General features: G+C 40.2%; 1 protein-coding gene across 5 annotated transcripts in view; it reads left to right on the forward strand.

Moving 5' to 3' along the window:
• The window catches only part of LOC121434623 (membrane-associated guanylate kinase, WW and PDZ domain-containing protein 2), a 1,272,606-nt gene that overhangs the window by 1,052,570 nt on the left and 197,586 nt on the right, over positions 1–22,450 (forward strand). For all 5 annotated transcript variants that reach the window (XM_041633542.1, XM_041633543.1, XM_041633545.1 and 2 more), the window contains one exon: positions 2,748–3,386. In XM_041633542.1, the coding sequence (XP_041489476.1) occupies positions 2,748–3,386 (639 nt within the window). The remainder of the gene's footprint in view (positions 1–2,747; positions 3,387–22,450) is intronic.

Consider the following 22,450-nt stretch of genomic DNA (forward strand, 5'->3'; position numbering starts at 1 on the left):
AGTAGACCTGAGAGTAACAAGAATGTGCCAGATAAGAAGCAATGGCAGTTCCGACATACTACCAGTGCATAGCCTATTGTATTAGCCATTTGCTGTTCTCTAATAAAACTAGAAGCACATGTGGTTGATGGGCAGTCATTCCATGCCAAGGTCAAAAAGCTCTGTCTGTCACCTGATCCATGGAAGAAGTTTGCAACAAAGTAGCCTTTGAAGTATCCAAACACTTGTAATGAGATAATAGGTAAACATTAATAAATAATAATATGGCCATCCAAAAGACCCAGTAAAAGTTAATGGCCTAAAAGTACCTGTATTAAAATCCATGAATATCACAGGTACATTTTTAGGGAATTACAGAATATTAAAATGTATTTTATTTACAAAAAGTTTAAAGTTCACATTTTAAGGATGATCATTATTTCATAATTTATTATTATTCAGAGATAGTTTCCTAAGTACAACATAAAATGTAAAGTGCTTCCAATTATCAAGCTTCAGGTGGAAGACAACAGTTGCTTTCAGAAAGTGTAATAAATGGGCACAACTAGGAAAAGAGGTGCTGTGGAGGTTTCTGCTAACATAAGCAGTTTACTAATCATCAAGGCGGATAGTGGTGCACACGTATGTTTTTTTTCTTCAACCTTTTGCACAAGTGAAATGTATTATGACTACATTTAAGAACAGAAGAGGTCAGTACTTCGGATGTGACTCAGTGGTAGGGCATTTGTCTAACACGTGAGAGGCCCTGGGTTTGACCCTCAGCACCAACCAGTGCCTGAGGTTGGGTAGAGAAGGGTAGAGGAGGAGAAAAATGACCTACCTGACTCTGGTATTTTCCTAGGACTCTGAGATGAACAGAATTAGTTTAAAAAAAAAAAAACATGCCGAGGCATTCCCAGCTGCTACTCTCAAGTGAGTAACGCTAATGGCAAAGAAGCAAGAGCTGCTTCATCTCTGCCGGGTGTGGGATCAATGCATCAGCACCTATCCCGAGACTGTCAAAGTGTGTTTCCAGCCCATCATAAGCTTTAGCATTTTCTAGAAGCAACCCTCCCCTAAATCCTCTGACAGCAACTGTTGAGCCTTTCCATCCATCCATTTATTATTATTATTATTATTGTTATTATTATTATTATCATTATTATTATTATTTTGTGTTTTTATTGGGGTTAATCATGGGTAGGAACTGTCACCTTCAAGGTATGCCCCTCCCACCAAAATTGACAACAATTTTCTTTTTTTTTTTTTTTTTTAAGTTTTTCCGAGACAGGGTTTGACAACAATTTTCTTAATGGAGCATCTTATTTTTTTTATTTATTTTTTTATTTTTATTTATTTTTTTATTTTTTGGTTTTTCGAGACAGGGTTTCTCTGTGGTTTTGGAGCCTGTCCTGGAACTAGCTCTTGTAGACCAGGCTGGCCTCGAACTCACAGAGATCCGCCTGCCTCTGCCTCCCGAGTGCTGGGATTAAAGGCGTGCGCCACCTTAAAAGCTGTTATGTCTTTCTTTTAAATATTTATTTAATTTATTATGTATACAATATTCTGTCTGTGTATATGCCTGCAGGCCAGAAGAGGGCACCAGACCTCATTACAGATGGTTGTGAGCCACCTTGTTGCTGGGAATTGAACTCAGGACCTTTGGAAGAGCAGGCAATGCTCTTAACCATTGAGCCATCTCTCCAGCCCCGTCCATCTATTTCTTTAGAAGTATGACCATTAATCAAACTGATGATGTTGCGGCCACTTTACTTAGGATTGTTTTGCTCATAGAATTATTCATTTATAGGTGCACTGGGCAATCCTCATATGCCCCTAGCAACATCAGCCACAATTTTAATTTGCTAGTTCAATTTTCAAGTATTTGGTTCATGAGGATAAAAATACCAATCCGTGATAGAATCATTCTCCAAAAATAAAGTTTTTATTCATACATAATTTAAGAAATCTTAAAACAATGATCTCAAACAATCATGCCTTTTGCATTTAAAGGAGGAGAAATCATTTTAATGATTATATTTTACAATGAATAATTCATAGTCATAGCATTTTTAAGTTCATAAAGCTAGCTTTTAACCAGTAGACTTCCACAAACCTGTGATAGTTCATTGAGGGAAGAGAACAAACGCCATCACTATTTTTCCAAAATAAGAGAATGAGTCTGTGACAGCTTCCTGTTTGAATACCAGGGTCCCAAGTCCCCTCTGTCCACAGTCACTGCGCTCGGACAGTGTTCAAACACTGAGCCGAGCCTTTTCTGTCATTACCTCACTTCATTCTCACGGTCTTTACAAAGGAGGAAGGGTGGTATTCAAGCCTTCAAACACCAAGGCTTTCTCTTTCATCCAAAGTACATGGCCATCACTTCTCAATAGTTTGAAGATGCTTTGATCTTAGTTGCACTAAAATGGAAATAAAAATGAAAAGAAAGGGGAAAAACACAAACGTATGTTTCCTCAAAGTACAAATCCTTCTAACATTTTTTTTTCTTAGCTTAAATATGGAGTTGTTTCCAAGTTTCAAGGATAGCCAAGTAGCCCTTCTTCCAGCGTCTGGCCATTCTTCTTGTAGGCAGACCTCTGTAACCTCGCGTCACCTACAGAGACCTGAAGTGTTATTTTAATGGATTTCTCACTGCTCACTGAGAAGCAGAGAATTCTCTCAGAGTTCTCATAAATAACTCCCTTTCTCTATGTCAACGCTGATTGAACTTACCTCACGTTGTCAATCTCTCCTTTTCCTTGCAGGTGATGTCATTGTCTACATTAATGAAGTTTGCGTCCTGGGGCACACTCATGCAGACGTCGTCAAACTTTTCCAGTCTGTTCCTATTGGTCAGAGTGTCAACTTGGTGTTGTGTCGTGGCTACCCTTTGCCCTTTGACCCCGAAGATCCTGCCAACAGCATGGTGCCACCCCTCGCAATAATGGAGAGGCCACCTCCACTGATGGCCAATGGAAGACATAACTATGAGACGTATTTGGAATACATTTCTCGGACCTCACAGTCAGTTCCAGATATTACAGATCGACCACCTCATTCTTTGCACTCCATGCCAGCTGACGGTCAGCTCGATGGCACGTATCCACCACCCGTCCATGATGACAATGTGTCTATGGCTTCATCCGGAGCCACACAAGCTGAACTCATGACCTTAACCATTGTGAAAGGTGCCCAGGGATTTGGCTTCACCATTGCCGACAGTCCCACGGGACAGCGGGTGAAACAAATACTTGATGTTCAGGGATGCCCTGGGCTGTGCGAAGGGGACCTCATTGTTGAGATCAACCAGCAGAATGTACAGAACCTGAGCCATACGGAAGTAGTGGACATACTGAAGGACTGCCCCGTCGGAAGTGAGACTTCCTTGGTCATCCATCGAGGAGGTAAGACAAACACGGATGTGGCAATACAGTGTGTGGGTAGATGAGAACTCTTTATAAAAACATTGGTCAAATGAAGGTTTCTTTAGGCTGGCGTAAAATCATGCCGTTATTAAAAAAAAAAAGTGAAAAGGGCAGAGAGAAAACTGTGAACTTTAATATCTGGGTTTCTGAGTCTTACGTTAAACGCTATGATAGTAGTGTTCCAGTCTTACCAACATAGCAATAGAGATTCGGAGGGTAAATAATGGGTCCCGGCTATGGATATATTACGTTCTGTCACATAGGTTTAGAACCTGGTTCTGTACAGAACTCGGTCCATGCCTGTTGGTTTACTGAGGGAAGCAATACCAGGAATCGTATGTGGGTTCCAGGCCAGCCTTGGAGAGGCCAGTCCACTCCTCCAAAGGGCCACCAGGAGCTGGGTTCAGATCAAATAATTGTGAATAGGAACAGTCCGCTCCTATGGACACAACTATCTGTCACCATGGATAAGTATGTCTGCCATGAGCCAGGTAGAAAGCGATGGGACAGGCTAGGACTGGGAGCTCTAGGAATAACATGGAACACAATTTAAGGACTCGTGGGAGCTTTGAATCCCTACAGCTCTTCTCTCCATCTTTGTGGAAAATTAATGGGGCAAAGCTAAGGCCCCTTCCTTCTTCTCTGCCGCTGTAAAGGACGAGGCACAGGCGGAGCAGGTTTTCCTCCCTCTCAGCTAACAGGACACAGGGCGGGAAGTCCTTAATCCTCAGCTGTGGGATGGCACCGCAGGCTTGCCAGGCCATCTCACCTGATGGTAACAGCAGGTGCATGCCTCGCTCTGTGTCTGCCAAGCTCAGCTGACCCTGGAGCTGCAGCGGAGAAGGGTCAAGAGCAGTATGGTGGCGTAGCCAATGCATGACAAACCTGTGTGACTGAACATACCTGATTGCCTCCTCAAGCTCCCGAAACAGAGTGGGAGCTGTCATTTTAAAACTGCAAGTAAAAGAATTCAAAGCTGAGAGAAGTACGTTTATGAGTTACTGGCCTCTCTGCAGCTTTTTCCCTTCAAGGAAGGGTTACATTATTGACTCAGCAAGTGCTATGCCTTTTCCAAGCAACATGATGCAAAGTTCCCATGACCGAGAGGAAATTAGTATGATAACAAAATAGTCACACATTTTTGCCTTCATACTGCATTGTCATAAAGTGGCACGTGAATTTGGGTAATTAAGTGTTGCTGGTGTATTTTGACTTCTTGAATTGCTTGTTTAAGATTAAGGCAAATATTTCTAATTTAAACAATTATATATTCCTAATGTTCAGTTGAAAAACTCAAATTTTGGGACAATATTTCTAATATTAAGTGCTATAGCTGAAAAATCGATGTATTGTAGCCATTGTTTGGCTCACAGAAAGAAATTTGAACATGTTTTTAAATAGCTTCTATTAAATTGTAGCATAGCAGGAAAATGCTTTGAATTCTTTGCTGTACTATAATTTGTGCCTTTCTGAAAGCATTTTAGTGTGTACGTGTGTGTGTGTGTGTGTGTGTGTCTGTGTGTGTGTGTGTGTGTGTGTGTGTGTGTGTGTGTGTGTGTCTGTGTGCATGTGTTGAGCTGGGCAGCCTTGCTCTCCTCCCTTCCATGGTCTCTGACCTCTCCCTCAGTCCTGCTCTCTCTGACCTCTCACTCCCTGCTCTCCCTCCTCCTTTTCTTGCTCGCTCAGATCACTTTCTCCATTCTCCAGTGATGAGACTTGGGTCTGCATTTTGTTCCTTTAGGTGAGCAATGTCTTGCCTTTCTCACTAGAGCAGCATTGTGGAATCTGAAAGTCCTTGTCTGCCTACTGAGGCTCCCAGAATTCCTACAGTGTTCACCCTTCTCTGAAGTTAGTAAGAGACGCACCATGACTGTGTGATAGTCTGGATTCTCTTGTTACAGGACACTCAGAAATGCTTATGACCTCATTTAGATGATCCTCAAGGCTAGGTCCTTATTTCAGGACCATGGCTGTTTGTCTTATTTTTTAGTATTTTTTTTATCTATAAAGCAATGATGCAGGTAGTTGAATATTTTTTAGTAAATAATTTGGAAAGCATACAATGAAAAGTAATTTTCTGTCCTACCTATATTTTTAATCTTTTTATTAGAAGAAAATATATATTGTATATATATCTATAGGCAGTATGTAGTCTGGTGACACATATATGAAATATATATTCTAATGAAGTTAGAATGGCAAAATGCATGTGTACATTTTGATTTAAAATGTCTTGATTAGAAGGAAATATTTAACTTATTAAAAATATTACCATATGGTGTAGTTTATATATCATAACCTTTGTCGATTGAAAGTATATATTTCACTGAGTTCTTCAATGGTATAGTAACACAATGGGGTCTTTTGAGATACCAGCCTCTAAGAACACAGTCCAGCTAAGGCCACAGTTGGTGAGGGAAAAAAATAACTAAGGGGGTCTGAGAGGAAATGAACCAACTCACACATGATTTTTCCACAGTGTGTCTCTTATTGTTATATCTTTCTTGTTCTCTGTTCTAATTCTTCTGTTCTGTCTATAATTTCTTAATTCTAATTCTCTGTCTCAATTCTAATTCCAATTCCAATTCTCTGCTACCTTCTTCTTCTTCTTCTTCTTCTTCTTCTTCTTCTTCTTCTCCTTCTCCTTCTCCTCCTCCTCCTCCTCCTCCTCCTCCTCTTCCTCCTCCTCCTCCTCCTCCTTCTCCTTCTTCTGCTGCTGCTGCTCCTGCTCCTTCTGCTACCTCTGCTTCTGCTCCTGCTCTTTCTCCATCTCCTTCTTCTTCATTTTCCTATTTTTGCTCCTTTCTGGGACACTTCTGCTCCAATTTCTGCTCCAGCTTCTGTCCATTCTCTTTGTTCTTACCCAGCTATATAGATCCACAAAATCCTGCAGGCTTAGAAAGTAAGCAGGCAACCTATGTACACACAGGGGAAGTTTATGATCCTTGGTCCATTAGCACTTTGACCAAATGTAGCAAACTCTGAAGGTCTTTTAGATCTGAAGTTTGCAGCATTTACTAAGTGGTTGAAACAAAGAGGAGACCCAGGCCTCTAAATCATCTGATCCAGGTTCTGGCTATTACAAACAATGCTGCTATGAACATCGTAGAGCATATACTTTTGTTGTATGATAAGGCCTCTCTTGGGTATATTCCCAAGAGTGGTATTGCTGGGTCCAGGGGTAAGTTGATCCCGAATTTCTTGAGAAACCGCCACACTGCTTTCCAAAGTGGTTGCACAAGTTTGCATTCCAACCAGCAAAGGAGTGTACCCCTTTCTCCACAACCTCTCCAGCAAAGGCTATCATTGGTGTTTTTTATTTTAGCCATTCTGACAGGTGTAAGATGGTATCTTAAAGTTGTCTTGATTTGCATTTCCCTGATCGTTAAGGAAGTTGAGCATGACCTTAAGTGTCTTTTGGCCATTTGAACTTCTTCTGTTGAGAATTCTCTGTTCAGATCAGTGCCCCATTTTATAATTGGGTTGATTAGCCTTTTACGGTCTAGTTTCTTGAGATCTTTATATATTTTGGAGATGAGACCTTTGTCAGTTGCGGGGTTGGTGAAGATCTTCTCCCAGTCAGTGGGTTGCCTTTGTGTCTTAGCGACAGTGTCCTTTGCTTTACAGAAGCTTCTCAGTCTCAGGAGGTCCCATTTATTCAATGAGGTCCTTAATGTCTGTGCTGCTGGGGTTATACGTAAGAAGTGGTCTCCTGTGCCCATGTGTTGTAGAGAACTTCCCACTTTCTCTTCTATCAGGTTCAGTGTGTTCGGACTGATATTGAGGTCTTTAATCCATTTGGACTTGAGTTTTGTGCATGGTGATAGATATGGATCTCTTTTCATTCTTCTACAGATTGACATCCAGTTATGCCAGCACCATTTGTTGAAGATGCTTTCTTTCTTCTATTGTAAACTTTTAGCTCCTTTATCGAAAATCAGGTGTTCATAGGATTGAGGGTTAAAATCCAGGTCTTCTATTCGATTCCATTGGTCAACTTCTCTGGTTTTATGCCAATACCAAGCTGTTTTCAGTACTGTAGCTCTGTAATAGAGTTTGAGGTCAGGGATGGTAATGCCTCCAGAAGTTCCTTTATTGTATAAAATTGTTTTTGGCTATCCTGGGGTTTTTATTTTTCCATATAAAGTTGATTATTGTCTTCTCCAGGTCTGTGAAGAATTTTGATGGGATTTTGATGGGGATTGCATTGAATCTATAGATTGCTTTTGGTAGAATTGCCATTTTTACTATGTTGATCTTCCCAATCCAGGAGCAAGGGAGATCCTTCCATTTTCTGGTGTCCTCTTCAATTTCTTTCTTCAAAGACTTAAAGTTCTTGTCAAATAGATCTTTCACATCCTTGGTCAGGGTTACCCCAAGATATTTTATGCTATTTGTGGCTATCGTGAAAGGTGATGCTCCTCTAATTTCCCTCTCTGTTTTCTTATCCTTAGTGTATAGGAAGGCCACTGATTTTTTGGAGTTGATCTTGTATCCTGCCACATTACTAAAGGTGTTTATCAGCTGTAGGAGTTCTTTGGTAGAGTTTTTGGAGTCGCTTATGTATACTATCATATCATCTGCAAATAACGAGAGCTTAACTTCTTCTTTTCCGATACGAATCCCCTTGATCCCTTTATGTTGTCTTATTGCTATTGCTAGAACGTCAAGCACTATATTGAAGAGGTATGGCGAGAGTGGACAGCCTTGTCGTGTTCCTGATTTTAGTGGGATGGCTTTGAGTTTTTCTCCATTTAATTTAATGTTACCTGTCGGCTTGCTGTAAATAGCTTTGATTATATTTAGGTATGACCCTTGTATCCCTAATCTCTCCAAGACTTTTATCATAAGTGGGTGTTGAATTTTGTCAAATGCTTTTTCAGCATCTAATGAAATGATCATATGGTTTTTTTCTTTCAGTTGATTTATATGGTGGATTACATTGATAGATTTGCGTATGTTGTACCAGCCCTGCCTCTCTGGGATGAAGCCTACTTGATCATGATGGATAATTTTTCTAATGTGTTCTTGGATTCGGTTTGCCAGTATTTTATTGAGAATTTTTGCATTGATATTCATGAGTGAGATCGGTCTGTAATTCTCTTTCTTGGTTGGGTCTTTTTGTGGTTTTGGTATCAGGGTAACAGTAGCTTCATAAAAGGCATTTGGCAATGACTCTTCTGATTCTATATTGTGAAATACATTAAGGAGTATAGGTATTAGTTCTTCTTGGAAGTTCTGGTAGAATTCTGCATTGAAACCATCTGGTCCTGGGCTTTTTTTCGAAGGGAGATTTTTGATAACGGTTTCTAGTTCTTCGCCACTAACAGGTATATTTAGATCGTTCACCTGGTCTTGGTTTAGCTTTCGTATATGGTACTTATCTAAAACATGTCCATTTCTTTTGCATTTTCTAGTTTTGTGGCATACAGGCTTTTGTAGTAAGATCTAATGAGTCTCTGAATTTCCTCTGTGTTTGTGGTTATGTCCCCCTTTTCATTTCTGATCTTATTTATTTGCATGTTCTTTCTCTGTCATTTAATTAGTTTGGATAGGGGTTTGTCGGTCTTGTTGATTTTCTCCAAGAACCAACTTTTTGTTTCATTGATTCTTTGGAATGTTTTCTATGTTTCTATTTTGTTGATTTCTGCCCTCAGTTTGATTATTTCCAGTCTTCTACTCCTCCTGGGCGCGTCTGCTTCTTTTTTTTTTCTAAAGCTTTCAGGTGTGCTGTTAAGTCTCCGATGTATGCTTTCACTGTTTTCTTTAAGTGGGCACTTAGTGCTATGAACTTTCCTCTTAGCACTGCTTTCATAGTGTCCCATAGGTTTGAGTATGTTGTCCCTTTATTTTCATTAGATTCAAGGAAGACTTTAATTTCTTTCTTGATTTCTTCCTTGACCCAGGTGTGGTTCAGTAGTTGACTGTTCAGTTTCCATGAGTTTGTCGGCTTTCTGGAGGTAGGATTGTTGTTGAATTCTAACTTTAATCCGTGGTGATCTGATAAGACACAGGTGGACACTGATATTTTTTTGTATCTGTGGAGGTTTCCTTTGTTTCCAAGTATGTGGTCAATTTTCGAGAAGGCTCCATGAGCTGCAGAGAAGAAGGTATATTCTTTCCTATTTGGGTGGAATGTTCTATAGATGTCTGTTAAGTCCATTTGCTTCATTACCTCCAGTAGTTCTCTTACTTCTCTATTAGATTTCTGTCTGATTGACCTGTCCATTGCTGAGAGAGGTGTATTGAAGTCTCCTACTACTAGTGTGTGTGGTTTGGTGTCTGCCTTGAGTTTTAGTAATATTTCTTTTACATAAGTGGGTGCTTTTATATTAGCGGCGTAAATATTCAGGATTGAGACGTCATCCTGATGAATTGTTCCTGTTATGAGTATAAAGTGTCCATCTCGATCTCTTCTGATTGATTTTAGTTTGAAGTCAGTTTTGTTAGAAATAAATATGGCCACACCTGCTTTTTTCTTAGGACCATTTGCTTGAAAGACCTTTTCCCAACCCTTTACTCTGAGTAGATGCCTGTCTTTGTGGTTGAGATGTGTTTCTTGCAAACAGCAGAATGTTGGATCCTGTTTTCTTATCCAATCTCTTAGCCTGTGCCTTTTTATAGGTGAATTGAGACCATTAATATTAAGTGATATTAATGACCAGTGGTTGTTTACTCCGGATATTCTTATTGTTTTTGGAAGTAGAATTTGTGTGTCTCCCTTCTTTGAGTTGTGCTAGTGAAGGATCGCTAGATGCCTCAGTTATTGTAGGCAGTGTTGGCAATGTTGGATTCCTTGGGTTGCGATTTTCCTTCTATTACTTTCTGTAGGGCTGGATTCGTGGCTACGTATTGTTTAAATTTGTTCTTATCCTGGAATGTCTTGTTTTCTCCATTTATAGTGAATGAAAGCTTGGCTGGGTATAGTAGTCTGGGCTTACATCCATGGTCTCTTAGCTTCTGCAGTACTTCTATCCAGGACCTTCTGGCTTTCATTTTTTCCATAGAGAAATCAGGTGTAAGTCTGATTGGTTTACCTTTATAAGTTACTTGGCCTTTTTCCTTTGCAGCTCTTAGTATTCTTTCTTTAACCTGTATATTTTGTGTTTTGATTATTATATGGCAAGGGGATGTTTTTCTTTGATCCAGTCTGTTTGGTGTTCTGTATGCTTCTTGAATATTCAAAGGAATATCTTTTTTTATGTTGGGAAAGTTTTCTTCCATAATTTTGTTAAAAATATTTTCTGGGCCTTTGAGCTGTGACTCTTCTCCTTCTTCTATTCCCATTATTCTTAGGTTTGGTCTTTTTATTGTGTCCCATAATTCCTGAATGTTTTGTGATGAGAATTTGTTGGCTTTGCAGTTTTCTTTGATCAGTGCATTTATTTTCTCTATGGTGTCCCCAGAATCTGAGATTCTTTCTTCTGTTTCTTGTATTCTATTGGTTATGCTTGTTTCTGTAGGCTCTGCTCGTTGACCTAGATTTTCCATATCCAGCTGGTTCTCAGTTTGTGTTTTCTTCCTTGCTTCCATTTCAGTTTTCAATTCTTGAACTGTTCCCATTACCTGTTTGATCGTTCTTTCTTGGTTTCCCAGGGTATTATGTACGTATTTACTCATTTCTTCAAATTTTTGGTTATGCTGCTCATCCATTTCTATAAGGGCATTTTTCACATGTTGTTTAAGGGACTCTATTGCTTTCATAAAGTCAATTTTTTCCACTTCTTCTGTGTTAGGGTGTTGAAGACCTTCTGTTGTAAGATCATTGGGTTCTGGTGTTTTCATGCTGTTTTTCAAATTATTGGGTGAATTGTTGCCTTGGCGCCTGCCCATCTCCTCCTATCGATGCTATCTAAGGGGTCTGTTAAAACTGGTTCAGGTTTCCCTGCTGGTCAGGGGCTCCTCTTACAAAATGCCCTTGCTCTGTTTCCTGGTTCCTGCTGGGGGCCAAGATCCCTCTCACCCCTCAGAAGGGTCTTCAGGAATAGGACCCGGCTCCTCCTTTTCCAGGGACCTCCCCAACCAAAGGCCTACCTCTTTGATTTAATTGTAGTGGGGCGATCTGCTCTTGGTGTTGCGTGCGGTCCCTGCAGCCTACTCTGCTGCCATGCCTGCGGCCTGTGTCTTCTGCTGCCGCTCCGGTCCCAGCTGGTCCCAGCCAGTCCCCGCTGGCTGCAGAGGGCGTCCTCCGGCAGCCTCCGCCGTCCGGGTTCCGGCCGCCTCTGCCATCCGGGTTCCGGCCGCCTCCACCGAGTTAGGAATCTTTTAATGCAAGGTTCCTTTTAGGTCATCGCTTTTCTCATCTCCAAGGAAGGTAAAACGAGGGCACGCTTACTTTCCCCAGCAACAGATCAGCAGCTTTAGGCATGCAGTAATTCTTTGTCCTTGGATATCTAGGAATGTCTTAAATGGAATACTTTTGCTTGGACCCAAAACACCTACCAAAACCTCTCAATAAAGACAGTTGCAGGAAGGCCGATCTCTACTTTTACAATGAAGAAAGGGACAGAGACCTAGTAGTGAGAAGCAGGTTTCTTGACTGTGTGACTGTTTTCACACACAGTTTCACACTTATCACATAGGAATGTAATCAGTAAACCCCAAATGCACAGGAGAACTTGTGCCCAGTTAATGAGCAAATAGTGCTGAACTGTGGAAGCTAAATCTCCAATTTGTAACAGAAGGGGATAAGTTACAGGAGAAATCTACAGCCAGAAATGGCCACTTTATTCATAAGGCAATAATTCCAAGACGCTTTGCATTCGGTTTAATCCCCCATACAGAGTCTCTGGCTCTGATGGGTTTACCTTGTAAAATGAGACTGATTAATTGCCGAATAATCCCGTGGCTTATAGCAAACATCCCTCATCCCCTGTACGCTCAGATCCGTTTGTCACCCCTCTCCTCTCCTACCTTCAGCCTCAAGGAACCACTAATCTGCTTGCCTGAATTGTTTCATCTTTCAGGGTATTTTTATGACTAACATCATATGATATATGATGTTCTGTTTATCATAGTGCTCTTGAGAAACACCTAACAGATACACATGTATGAAAAGTTCATTTCTTTTATTACCTTTGCTGTTCAGTGGCATGGACCTTTTATTAATCACTTTGTACCCAAATGCCATCCCTCAATGGGAGTGCCTTTCATGAAAGTGCCTGAAGAACCGCAATACTCACAGTGGGTGTTGAGTTGAGTTGTTTTCATTTTTTGGCCATCTATGAATAATACTTTTCTGAACATTTGGATGCAACTGTCTGCTTACACTGATGTTCTCATTTTGGGAAATAGATGCCCAGAAATGGTATTGCCGGTTATAGAAAAAGAATATATTTAAACTGTTAATTAATTGTCTAGATGGCTTCCGAAATGGCTAGCTTCTATATTCCCTAAAGCAAAGACACCATAACAATTTCTGAAGTCCTAGTTTTTGCATTGTTTCTTACGTTTGACTTGAAAAAATCTTCAGTACAGTCATTCTATTGAAAGTAGACTTACTGATACATTTTCATGGTTTTAACTTAGATATCTCTGATATTTTGACATGTTTCCATGTGTTTATTGGTATTTATAGACTTCTTTAGTAATATATATCATTAATTATTTTCCCAATTTTATATTGGACTATTAATTTTCTTTTTTTTTCTTTTGTAATGAGAATTGAACCCAAGGCCTGACACATGCTAAACAATTCTCTGTCACACTATATCAGCAACCTGTTTGTCCTCCTAAATGAAAAAAGCTCATTATATATGCAAACTCTAAGTCAATAGATGATCCTCAAATGCTTCCTTCAGCTCTGTGGTTCATTTGTCCATTTCCTTGTTGGTGCCTTTTGGGCAGAAGGACAGAGGATTATGGGGTTGTGACTGGGTAAAAGAAAATGTATCAGGTTCATTTTAACATGGCTCATTCTTTTGGTATCTTGTCTTTGCTAAACCTAAAGTCACAAAGGTTTCCCTCTTTTCTTCTAGAAAGTCTAGTCTTAGTGCTCTAAGCTAGTTTAAAGTTGACTTTAATGTAGTACTATGGACTTAAATTCATTTTTATTTTGCACATATATACAAATCGTTATACCAGTATTGGCTGGAAAAACAATAAAACCTGTTCTTTCTCATTGAAAAGTCTTGGCACTTGTGATGAAAATGAACTCACAGAGATGCAAAGGTTTGTTTCCAAACCGTCTATTCAGTTCCCTTTGTATGCCTGTCCATTCTTATGTTAATACAACACTTTCTAGATTGCTGTAGCTTTGTGCTAAATCTTGAAATCGGTCCGAGTCCTCCAAATTTTCCTCCTTTACAAAATAGTTTTGGTTATTCTAGGTCTTTGAATTTTCATATAAATAGAGACGTTAGAATTGGCCTTTTTAATATAGAGTTTTTATTAATTCTTAGAATTTTATATGTGTCTGCAACGTATTTTGATCTGATTTATCCCTAAGTCCTCTCTAATTTCTCCCAGGTCCACCCTACCTCCTGTCTTTATTCCAACTTAGTGCTCCCCAACACTTTTAATAACCCAGCAAATCAAATTTGTATTCCCCACATGTGCCAGGATGTAGGGCCATCCAGTAGAGCATGGTTGAACTTGGGGGCCACACCCTTAAAGAAAACTGGCTCTTCTCAGTTGGGGTGGAGACTCAGGAGCCCCTGATGTTCCTTGCTGGAATGTTGAGGGCTGTGGCCTTGTCCAGACCCTGTGCAGGCAACTCCAGATACCCTGAGCTCCTGAGTGCACCTACCCTGTCATGTCCAGAAGACACTGCTTCTCTTGGGTCCTCTCCATCCTCTGGTTCTTAACATCTTTCTACCCCTTCTTTTAAAATGCTCCTGAGCCTTGTGGTGAGGGAGAGTGATGTAGATTCTCCATGTGTGATTCATTATACCACAGTCAATGACTTTGTATTTACTCTGTTAAATAAAAGACCTCCAGAGGCCTTTTATTACAGAACAACTTCCCTACTTCAGACTGAACTTTTCAACCTACTAATGGGACACAACTCCTCTTCTTTAAATCTCCTTCAGTTTCTCCCAGCAAGGTCTTCAAGCACAAACCCCGAGCTTCTTGTATTAAGCTTCTTAGTATTTCTATTATTTTAGGTTTATTCTATGTGTGTGCGTGTTTTGCTCTCATGTCTGTCTGTGTAACGTGTGCATACCTCATACCTGAGAAGTCAGAAAAGAACATCAGACCCTCTAGAACTAGAGGTGTGAACGGTTGTGAGCTGCCATGTGGGTTCTGGGAACAGAACCCAGCTCATCTGCCAGAGTAACCCGTGCTTTTAACATTCTTAATGTTGTCTTCAATTTATTTACAGCTAATATATGTAAACTTGCGTGATTTTTGTTGTTCTGTAATATTTTCTATATAATTATATCTTCCCTTTCCTTTTTCTGAATTTGTAAGTCCCTGACACATTTTCCTTGAGTTTGTTTTATTTTCCCTTCTGGGCCTGCAACAAAGCATTGATCACAAGCAACTCAGAGGAAGACATGACTTTTCTCAGCTTACAGTTCTCTATCATAGTCCATCACTGAGGCAAGCAACTTCTTCCCCGGCAGGGCCTTCAAGGCCACCCGTTTTCTCTTCCATACAGTATTGCTTCCAACTGAGAAGCTCACTTCTCAGCTGACACAGGAATCTTGGAAATGGTTGCTTGCCAGCTGGAAGGCAGGCCAGCTTGTAATTGGCTAGCTTTAGTGTGAATCTCAGTGCCACCCGCCTAGAGATGACATGGCCCACAGTTGGCTGGGCCCTCCTCCATCCATGAACTAACAACCAAAGTAACCACTACACATGCCCAGTGTCTTTCGGACATGTGATCTAGGCATTTCCTCAACTGAGGCTCTCCTGCCAGATAATTCTAGGCACCTTTAGGTTGTCAGCTAAAGTCAGCCAGGGCTTCTTAATTCGCTAAATTTCCAAGTGTGTGTGATGCTAAACAGGCGACATCTCAAGAGGTGTACTTTTGTTGTTGCTGCTGGTTTGGGGAAAATCATTCATCTTGGACTATTTACTATATTAGGTATAAGGATTTTAGGTGCCCCCTATCAAGTTGAGAAAAATCCTATCAATCTTAGTTGGAAGAGGCTTCTCGTGATCAGTGGGTCGTCAGCCTCCTCAAACACATCTTCCACATGCACTGAAATGGTTGGGTAGTTCCCACCCTTTGTTCTGTTAATATAGTGAGTGTATAACATGGCTTAAATTCTAATTCTGTGTTCTGGACACTGCACCACCTGACCATGCTATATTCTTGAACATTGCTGGTTGGTTGCCTGTGTTTTTGTTGGGGATGGACAGAGAACGTTGTGTCTGTTTCTTATGGTCTTTGTCTTTGATGGTAGAATAATAGTAGTCTCATAAAATGAGCTGGAAAATATATCCCACCCAGTCTCCTCCATTCTGAAAGGGTCTGGCTTTTCTCTTCCTTGAACATTTGGATGAAATCACCAATGAAGGCACCTAAGCTGCACTTTGGTTAGATCCATTTTTAGTAGGTAACTCAGTTTCTTTTCTTCACTCAGGTCTGTTCAAATTTTCTGTCTCTTTACAAACTAGTTCTGATAATTTATGTACCTATGGGCAATTTATATCATTTATGTAAGTATTAGAATTTGTTGGTATAAATTTTGAAGCAATGTTACAGAATAATTTTTCGGGAAGATTAATTCTGTTTCTCTGTGGTTTTGTTTCAATATCTTTTACTGTGCTCCTTGCCATCTCGTTTTTCAGCAGCGTGCTTGATTTACTGGCCCTTTATAGCTTTTCGAGGTATGTCCTCAGACCAGTGACTCTATTTTTCTCTTCAATAAAGCATTTAGCTATAAATTTCCTCTGAACATCTCTTTAACTGAACTCCATAAATTTGGAAATACCATGTTTTCCCTTTCCACTCAGCTGAAGAGGTTTCATTTTCCCTTGCAATTTCTATTAGAATTGCTCTTTTTCTTCTTCAAACAGTTTGAATTCTCCGAATTTTTTCTGGTATTAATTTCTAATAATTTTATTCAGGATAAATTTTATATGGTGCCAGCCCTTTACATGCACGGAGTTTTACAGAATGGCCTAGGTGCTCCCTTTTGAAATGAATTTACGTTGAAACATTATGTGTTAGCTGGAAAGTATTTCTTCTTATGTTTTATCATTAAATCAGAAACCCGCCAGTGGCTAGTGTCACCTTCCATTCTTTCCTGCATCTTTACCATCTGTCCCTGCACAACACTGCACATCCATGGTACACATAGTACAAATTCTTTCCTTCTCTTCAATGCCATTGTGTTAGATATTTTCATCTCTCCTTCTTATTTTACTTACTAAGGTATTTTTGCAGTTCTTTACTTATTTATGTATGTACTTATTCACTATTTATTGGAAGGCATTCACCTACTGTGCACACCTGTGGATGTAAGAGGGGAACTCCTGAGAATCATTCCTTTTGGCAGCAGGTGACTTCACCTGCTGATCCGTCTGGCCAACTCTTGTTCTTCTTTCTTCTTGTAGAGGATTTCAAGGATAAAGAATAAACTAATGATATCTCTTTCTTGTGGTGTTGATATTCTGTTGGAAGAAGAAAAGTATAAAGTAAATGATTATGCCCTTTTCATGACTAGAACACAGATACCTAATCTATGTTTCTTTCTTTCTTTTTTCTTTTTTTTTTTTTTTTTTTTGCACAGAAGTAAACAAGACCATTTTAATCAAGGGTGCTGAAGATGTAAAATAAGGAAGAGATGGTCGGTTTTTTTTTCTTGAATGTTAATTTTATGTGTGCCTTCACAAATATATCTTCTTATTTCTGTATCTTTTTCATTCTGTTCCCTAGGCTTTGGAAGCATAAATGAACATCACACACAAATAACAAATACCCTCACTTTTTGTTGTTTGAGGCGTTGGGTGTTCTTTTGGCTTTTTTCTCTTTTCCCGTTGGAGTTTTTAGTTTTGTATGTAACCCAGGCTGGCCCTGTACACTCTATCCCTTCCTGAGCCTCTCAAGTGCTCAAATTATGGGGCTGTTCCGTCATGCTAGACATCTTCTGATTTCTTGTTTTCATACCTCTCATTCATCTTTACAGTCGATGAAACAGATCCTTATTTCTTTTAGAACACCAGTCATTTAGATTACAGAAAAACTGTTTTCTTCATGAGTTTAGTAAAGTCACATCTTATCCCATTAAACACAATACTGGCTTCCCTTCCAGAGCAGTGTTTGCCACTTCCAGAAAATACATTCAATTCCTATTCCACTGAAATGTTTTTTTTTTTATTTTTAGAAAATGATAAGAGTTGGCTAGATGACTCAGCGGGCAAAGGTGTGTAGATGAATAATAAAAACGCAGAGACAGATAGTGGGGTTCAAGCTGAAGATCAGAAAAGCAAAACAGTCAAGCTACTAAAGAAGACTTACCTCTACAAAGGCTGGGCGACTGCATACTGAGCCCTGAGCCTCTGTCTCCTCCTGCCTTATTTTCCCATCTAGTGCTGGGATTAAAGACATATGACTCCCGAGTACTAGGATTAAAGGTGTGAGCCACCACCACCTGGATCTGTTTCTGCACCCATCTTGTGTAGTCCAGGGTGGCCTTGAACTCACAGAGATCCATCAGTCTCTCTCTCCCATCTTCTGGGGTTAATGGTGTATGTCCCACTGCCTCTAGTGGCTTAGTTTTTACCCTCTGATCTTCAGGCGAGTTTTATTTATTAAAATATAAGTAAACTATCACTATAAAGGAGTTTGCCAACAAGCCCGATGACCTGAGTTCATTCCCTGGATAAACTACATTCAATCTAAATAGAGTATGGTTATCATGTAACCCTAAATTCTGCGTGTTTGCATAAGAATTTACATCAACATTTGCATATGCTGATTATCTGGCATCTTCTTTTTCTCGGCCTTGGAAAGCTTCAGCTTGTCTTTCCTGTGAAGCAGCCAAGCACTAAAGGCCCCAAGTCTTTGAAGATAGAACCTTTGAAATTACTCAGTTCTTTGTTTCTCAGCAAGCTTTGATTTGGTTCTGTTTGAAGGAAGAATTGGCACCTTTTATGACTGACTGACTTTCTCCCACCATGATTTATCTTCCAGAGTTTCTGGTTTTCCTGAGTTGAGTTTTTAAAATGTTTGTTATCCTATGAAAGTACCTGTTTTATTCGTGTCTCCAAGTGTGGTTTGATAGAATCACATCAAGCACTCTCTATTTTTGCAAAATCTACTTTGTCCGAGGGCTTCTAGTATGAGTGCTATTTTTAATTGGGTTTGCTCATCACTTTTCTATTTCAACAATACAAGAAGCATCAATTTCTTCATCAATGCTTCATTTTCTGGTGTTCAACCTCCTGTGATACCAAGAATCATTTAACTCTTAGCCCACATAGACTGCTGTTTGGTCTCTGGAGTAAAGCAAACTCAAGATGACAGGCTGCCGTCCAACCATGCCCGCCTTTCGCTCTTACATGGTTAAAGCGAGACTGGGACCATTTAATTTGTAAACTTCTCATAAACTGAAATCAACTGGATTAGCAAAGTTTTCTTTCTTTCCCCAGAGGTTCTCACAGACCAGTGTCCTCCTTTCTTAGGCCGACAAACAGTAATAAGTGTTTGTGCGTGAATATGTTTTCTCCCTTTTACGAGGATGATTCAGAGTGTTTGAGAGGCATCGTCCACTGAGCAGAGCTCCGAAGAGATCTCTTCCACAGTGATCCCTGAGCCTTGGGAGGCGTGGCTGTGCCGTTCCATCTAAGCAGCGTGCCCCACAGTCTCTTATTCTCTCTGTTAATCACAATCTCCTGTAAAAGAATCTTCTCTGATGGGGGCTGAGAAACGCACTACACTACGGGTTTAATGACAAGCCTTTGAGGGTAGTTTAATACTATGTTCATTTAACAGAAAGACCAGTAATCTACTTTCCCGGCACCCGGCCGCCCGCACGGCTAGCTTTATACCCGAAATAATTACACGGAAACTGTATTCTTTTAAACATTGCCTGGCCCATTAGTTTTAGCCTCTTAACCCATTTTTAAAAATCTATGTAGCACCATGAGGTGCGCTTACCAGGAAAGATCTTAACCTGCATCTGTCTGGAGTGGGAGAACCATGGCGACTCCCTGACTCAGCTTCTTTCTCCCAGCATTCTGTTCTGTTTACTCCACCCACCTAAGGGTTGGCCTATCAAATGGGCCTAGGCAGTTTCTTTATTAATTAACCAATGAAAGCAACAGATCAGAAAGAAATCACTCCCACATCAATAATATCAGCTCTAGAGCCTAGGGCCTACCTATTTCCAAGCTCTTGAACCCACTACTGGTGCCAAACATGAATTCTGTCTTGGGTAATGAACTTTAAATCCAGCCAACACGTGGTTGGTTACTCTTGTGACATTTCCATCACTCCTGGACTTGTGGGCCTCTCTTGCTTAACTAGTCCTTAGTGCAGTCAGCAGAATTCACAGCTGGGTAGGACTGATGATTTTCTCCCTCAATACTAGACACAAAACACATCCAACACCATAAAAGCAACCCAATAGGAATAAAGCTTCCAGGGGAGTACCAGCTTGAGTTCTCCATGTTCGCTGACTTGATAATACGGATTCCTCAATAATCGTCTTACTATCCAGATGTGGAGAGTAACCAACAGCAGCAGCAGTAACCCTTAATGTTTGAGGAGCATCCGTGTGGCTCCCACTGACTGTGTGACTCCATCCATGTGACTCCAGGAGCTATGCCTGGAACTGGGCATTTGATTTGAAAACCTGTGGTGTCTGGATAACAGTCCTGGACCCCTGTTGTCAGGCAATAGCATTTGAGCTCTGTTTATATCTATATATGTATATATTCCTGGCAGCTTCAACAGTGCTTGGTATCCATGTGCCTTTCGAGGGGGTTTTATTGTTAGTTAGACACCCCATCTTCCCTCTTCTACCCCGCTCAACCTCTCCCACCCCACTCCGGGCTTTCTGCTTCATTATTCCCAACTTCACACCACCTGAGTTCTCTCTTCTACCTTAACTGTGTTCTTCCCCTTCCACCACGGCCCTTGACTGGTTCCCTGGCATCTAGGGGCAATCCAACTTAAATAGATATATTGGAAGATACACAGCTAACATCCACGTATGAGAAAAAAACACACAACATTTGTCTTTCTGGGTCTCGGTTTTCCTGAAACAGGATGATTATTCCAGTTCCAAGCATTTATCTGAAAATCTTATTTTCTTAACAACTGAATGATGTTCCACTGTATAAATAAATGCACCACGTTTTCATTATCAATTTATCAGTTAATAGGCATCGAGGCTGTTTCCATACCATAACCTGGCCACTGTGCTAGAGTAGCAATGAGCAAGAAATGAGCAGGGATCTCTGTAGTAGGATGTAGCCTCAGGTACACGCCGAGGAGTGGAGTGTCAGGATCGTATGGTAGATCGACTTACACTGGTTTCCATAGTGACTGCATCCGTTTACATTTGGTTTGTGGAAATTAGCCTTTCTGCCCTGGACAAGATGAAACCTCCAAGTAGTTTTAATTTATGTTTCCCTGCTGAACAAGGATATTGACCTTTTCCTGCAGTCCTTAGTTTCTCTCAGTCATTTGAATTTCTTTTTTTGAGAAATCTCTGTTTAGTTCTTCTCTGAGTCAAAGTAAGGCTGGGGACACTACCTGAAGGATGTGTTCAGGACACCTGGTCCTCAAGCACTGGGCATCAGAATCTCCACTTTTCAAAGTCAAGGAAGAAACCAATACATGTTAAGATAACATGGCTTGTGAAGAAGAGAAAAGAAGTCCTCCAACGGCTTTACAAAGAAAATTTTTGTGAGATGAAAGGTAAGAAAATTGTGTCGAGTACAGTGTAAATAAGACCGATGACCTAGAATTGAATTTGACAACAGGGTCACTTTGACAAGATCGCATCTTTTGCATTGATATGACCATTGAAGCCAGTTGGAAAAAATTAAAACTGATTTGTTTTTTTTTTTTTCATTTGTTTCTGGTCTCTCAGGAGCAAAGCCTCTTCCATGTTCCAATCTGTCATGTGTGTGTATTTCATATACTATGATTTTTGAGGAATTATACTTCTCCCTTTATCATTATCCTGGACTGCCTTTATTTTTGTCCCCTTCACCTTTGTGAGGTCAAGTTCTTACGACAAAAAGAACTAACATTCCTATCTAAGCTGATGTGTAAGTAAGAACCTGTTCTGTGGTCAGGTCCTAATATTCCATGCTTCGTTTCATTTAGGCCTTATCAGGGATGGGGACAAAATCCATGCTTCTCAGGAAATTCTTGGGAACAAGTTACTTTTCAATCACCCTTATCATGAGGTTTAAGTAATATAAAAAAACCAAATCTGCAATTTTTACATAAAAATGCAAAATTTTTTACATAAAATATTCCCTCTCAGTGCGCCTTCCAATAGTTAAATACTAGAGTTAATATGTCTTCTAAAAAAAATAAAATAAAATAAATATTTCTTCTTCTACTTAAAAGTGTATTTGTTGGCCAGTTTTCGGTATACGTGAAGGAAATGGGCATTAGAAGCAATTTCAGGTGAAATTGCAACATATAAATAATAAGTTACAACTGTAATTACCAACTTAGTCCTAACACTTGACTTTATTGGGTAGTTCGAGGCCATCATAAATGAAGAAACTACTAGGGAAGGTTCGTATTCCTCATAGATTCATATTCTTCACCGAGAGCAGTGTGCTTGCTCTCGGGCAGGTGTGCAGGATTGCCAAGGCCGAGCTGGGATCAGGGTGATCGCAACAATGCCAAGACGAGGATGGCTGTCTTCTGTGGAGATCTGATCTACAATAGGTAATTTCCCGAAAGAACAGTGCGTTTGCCTTATTGACCTTGTTTCCCTCAGGGCCCTGTGGGCATACTTTGAAAACGGTGCTGCTGCCCTGGCTTTAGGAAGGGAAAGACTCACAACAGGGTCTGGAAGAAACGTGTCTAAGTCAAGCAATGCAGTTGAGTGAACACAACTGGGCAGAACTATTTCCTGTTGGCTTTCTTGTGCCTCAACTTTTACAGCAACATTAGC

Source organism: Microtus oregoni, unplaced genomic scaffold (genome assembly GCF_018167655.1).
Source record: "Microtus oregoni isolate MIOR12 unplaced genomic scaffold, Mior012 000044F_ref0000062, whole genome shotgun sequence".
NCBI classification, from domain to species: Eukaryota; Metazoa; Chordata; class Mammalia; order Rodentia; family Cricetidae; genus Microtus; species Microtus oregoni.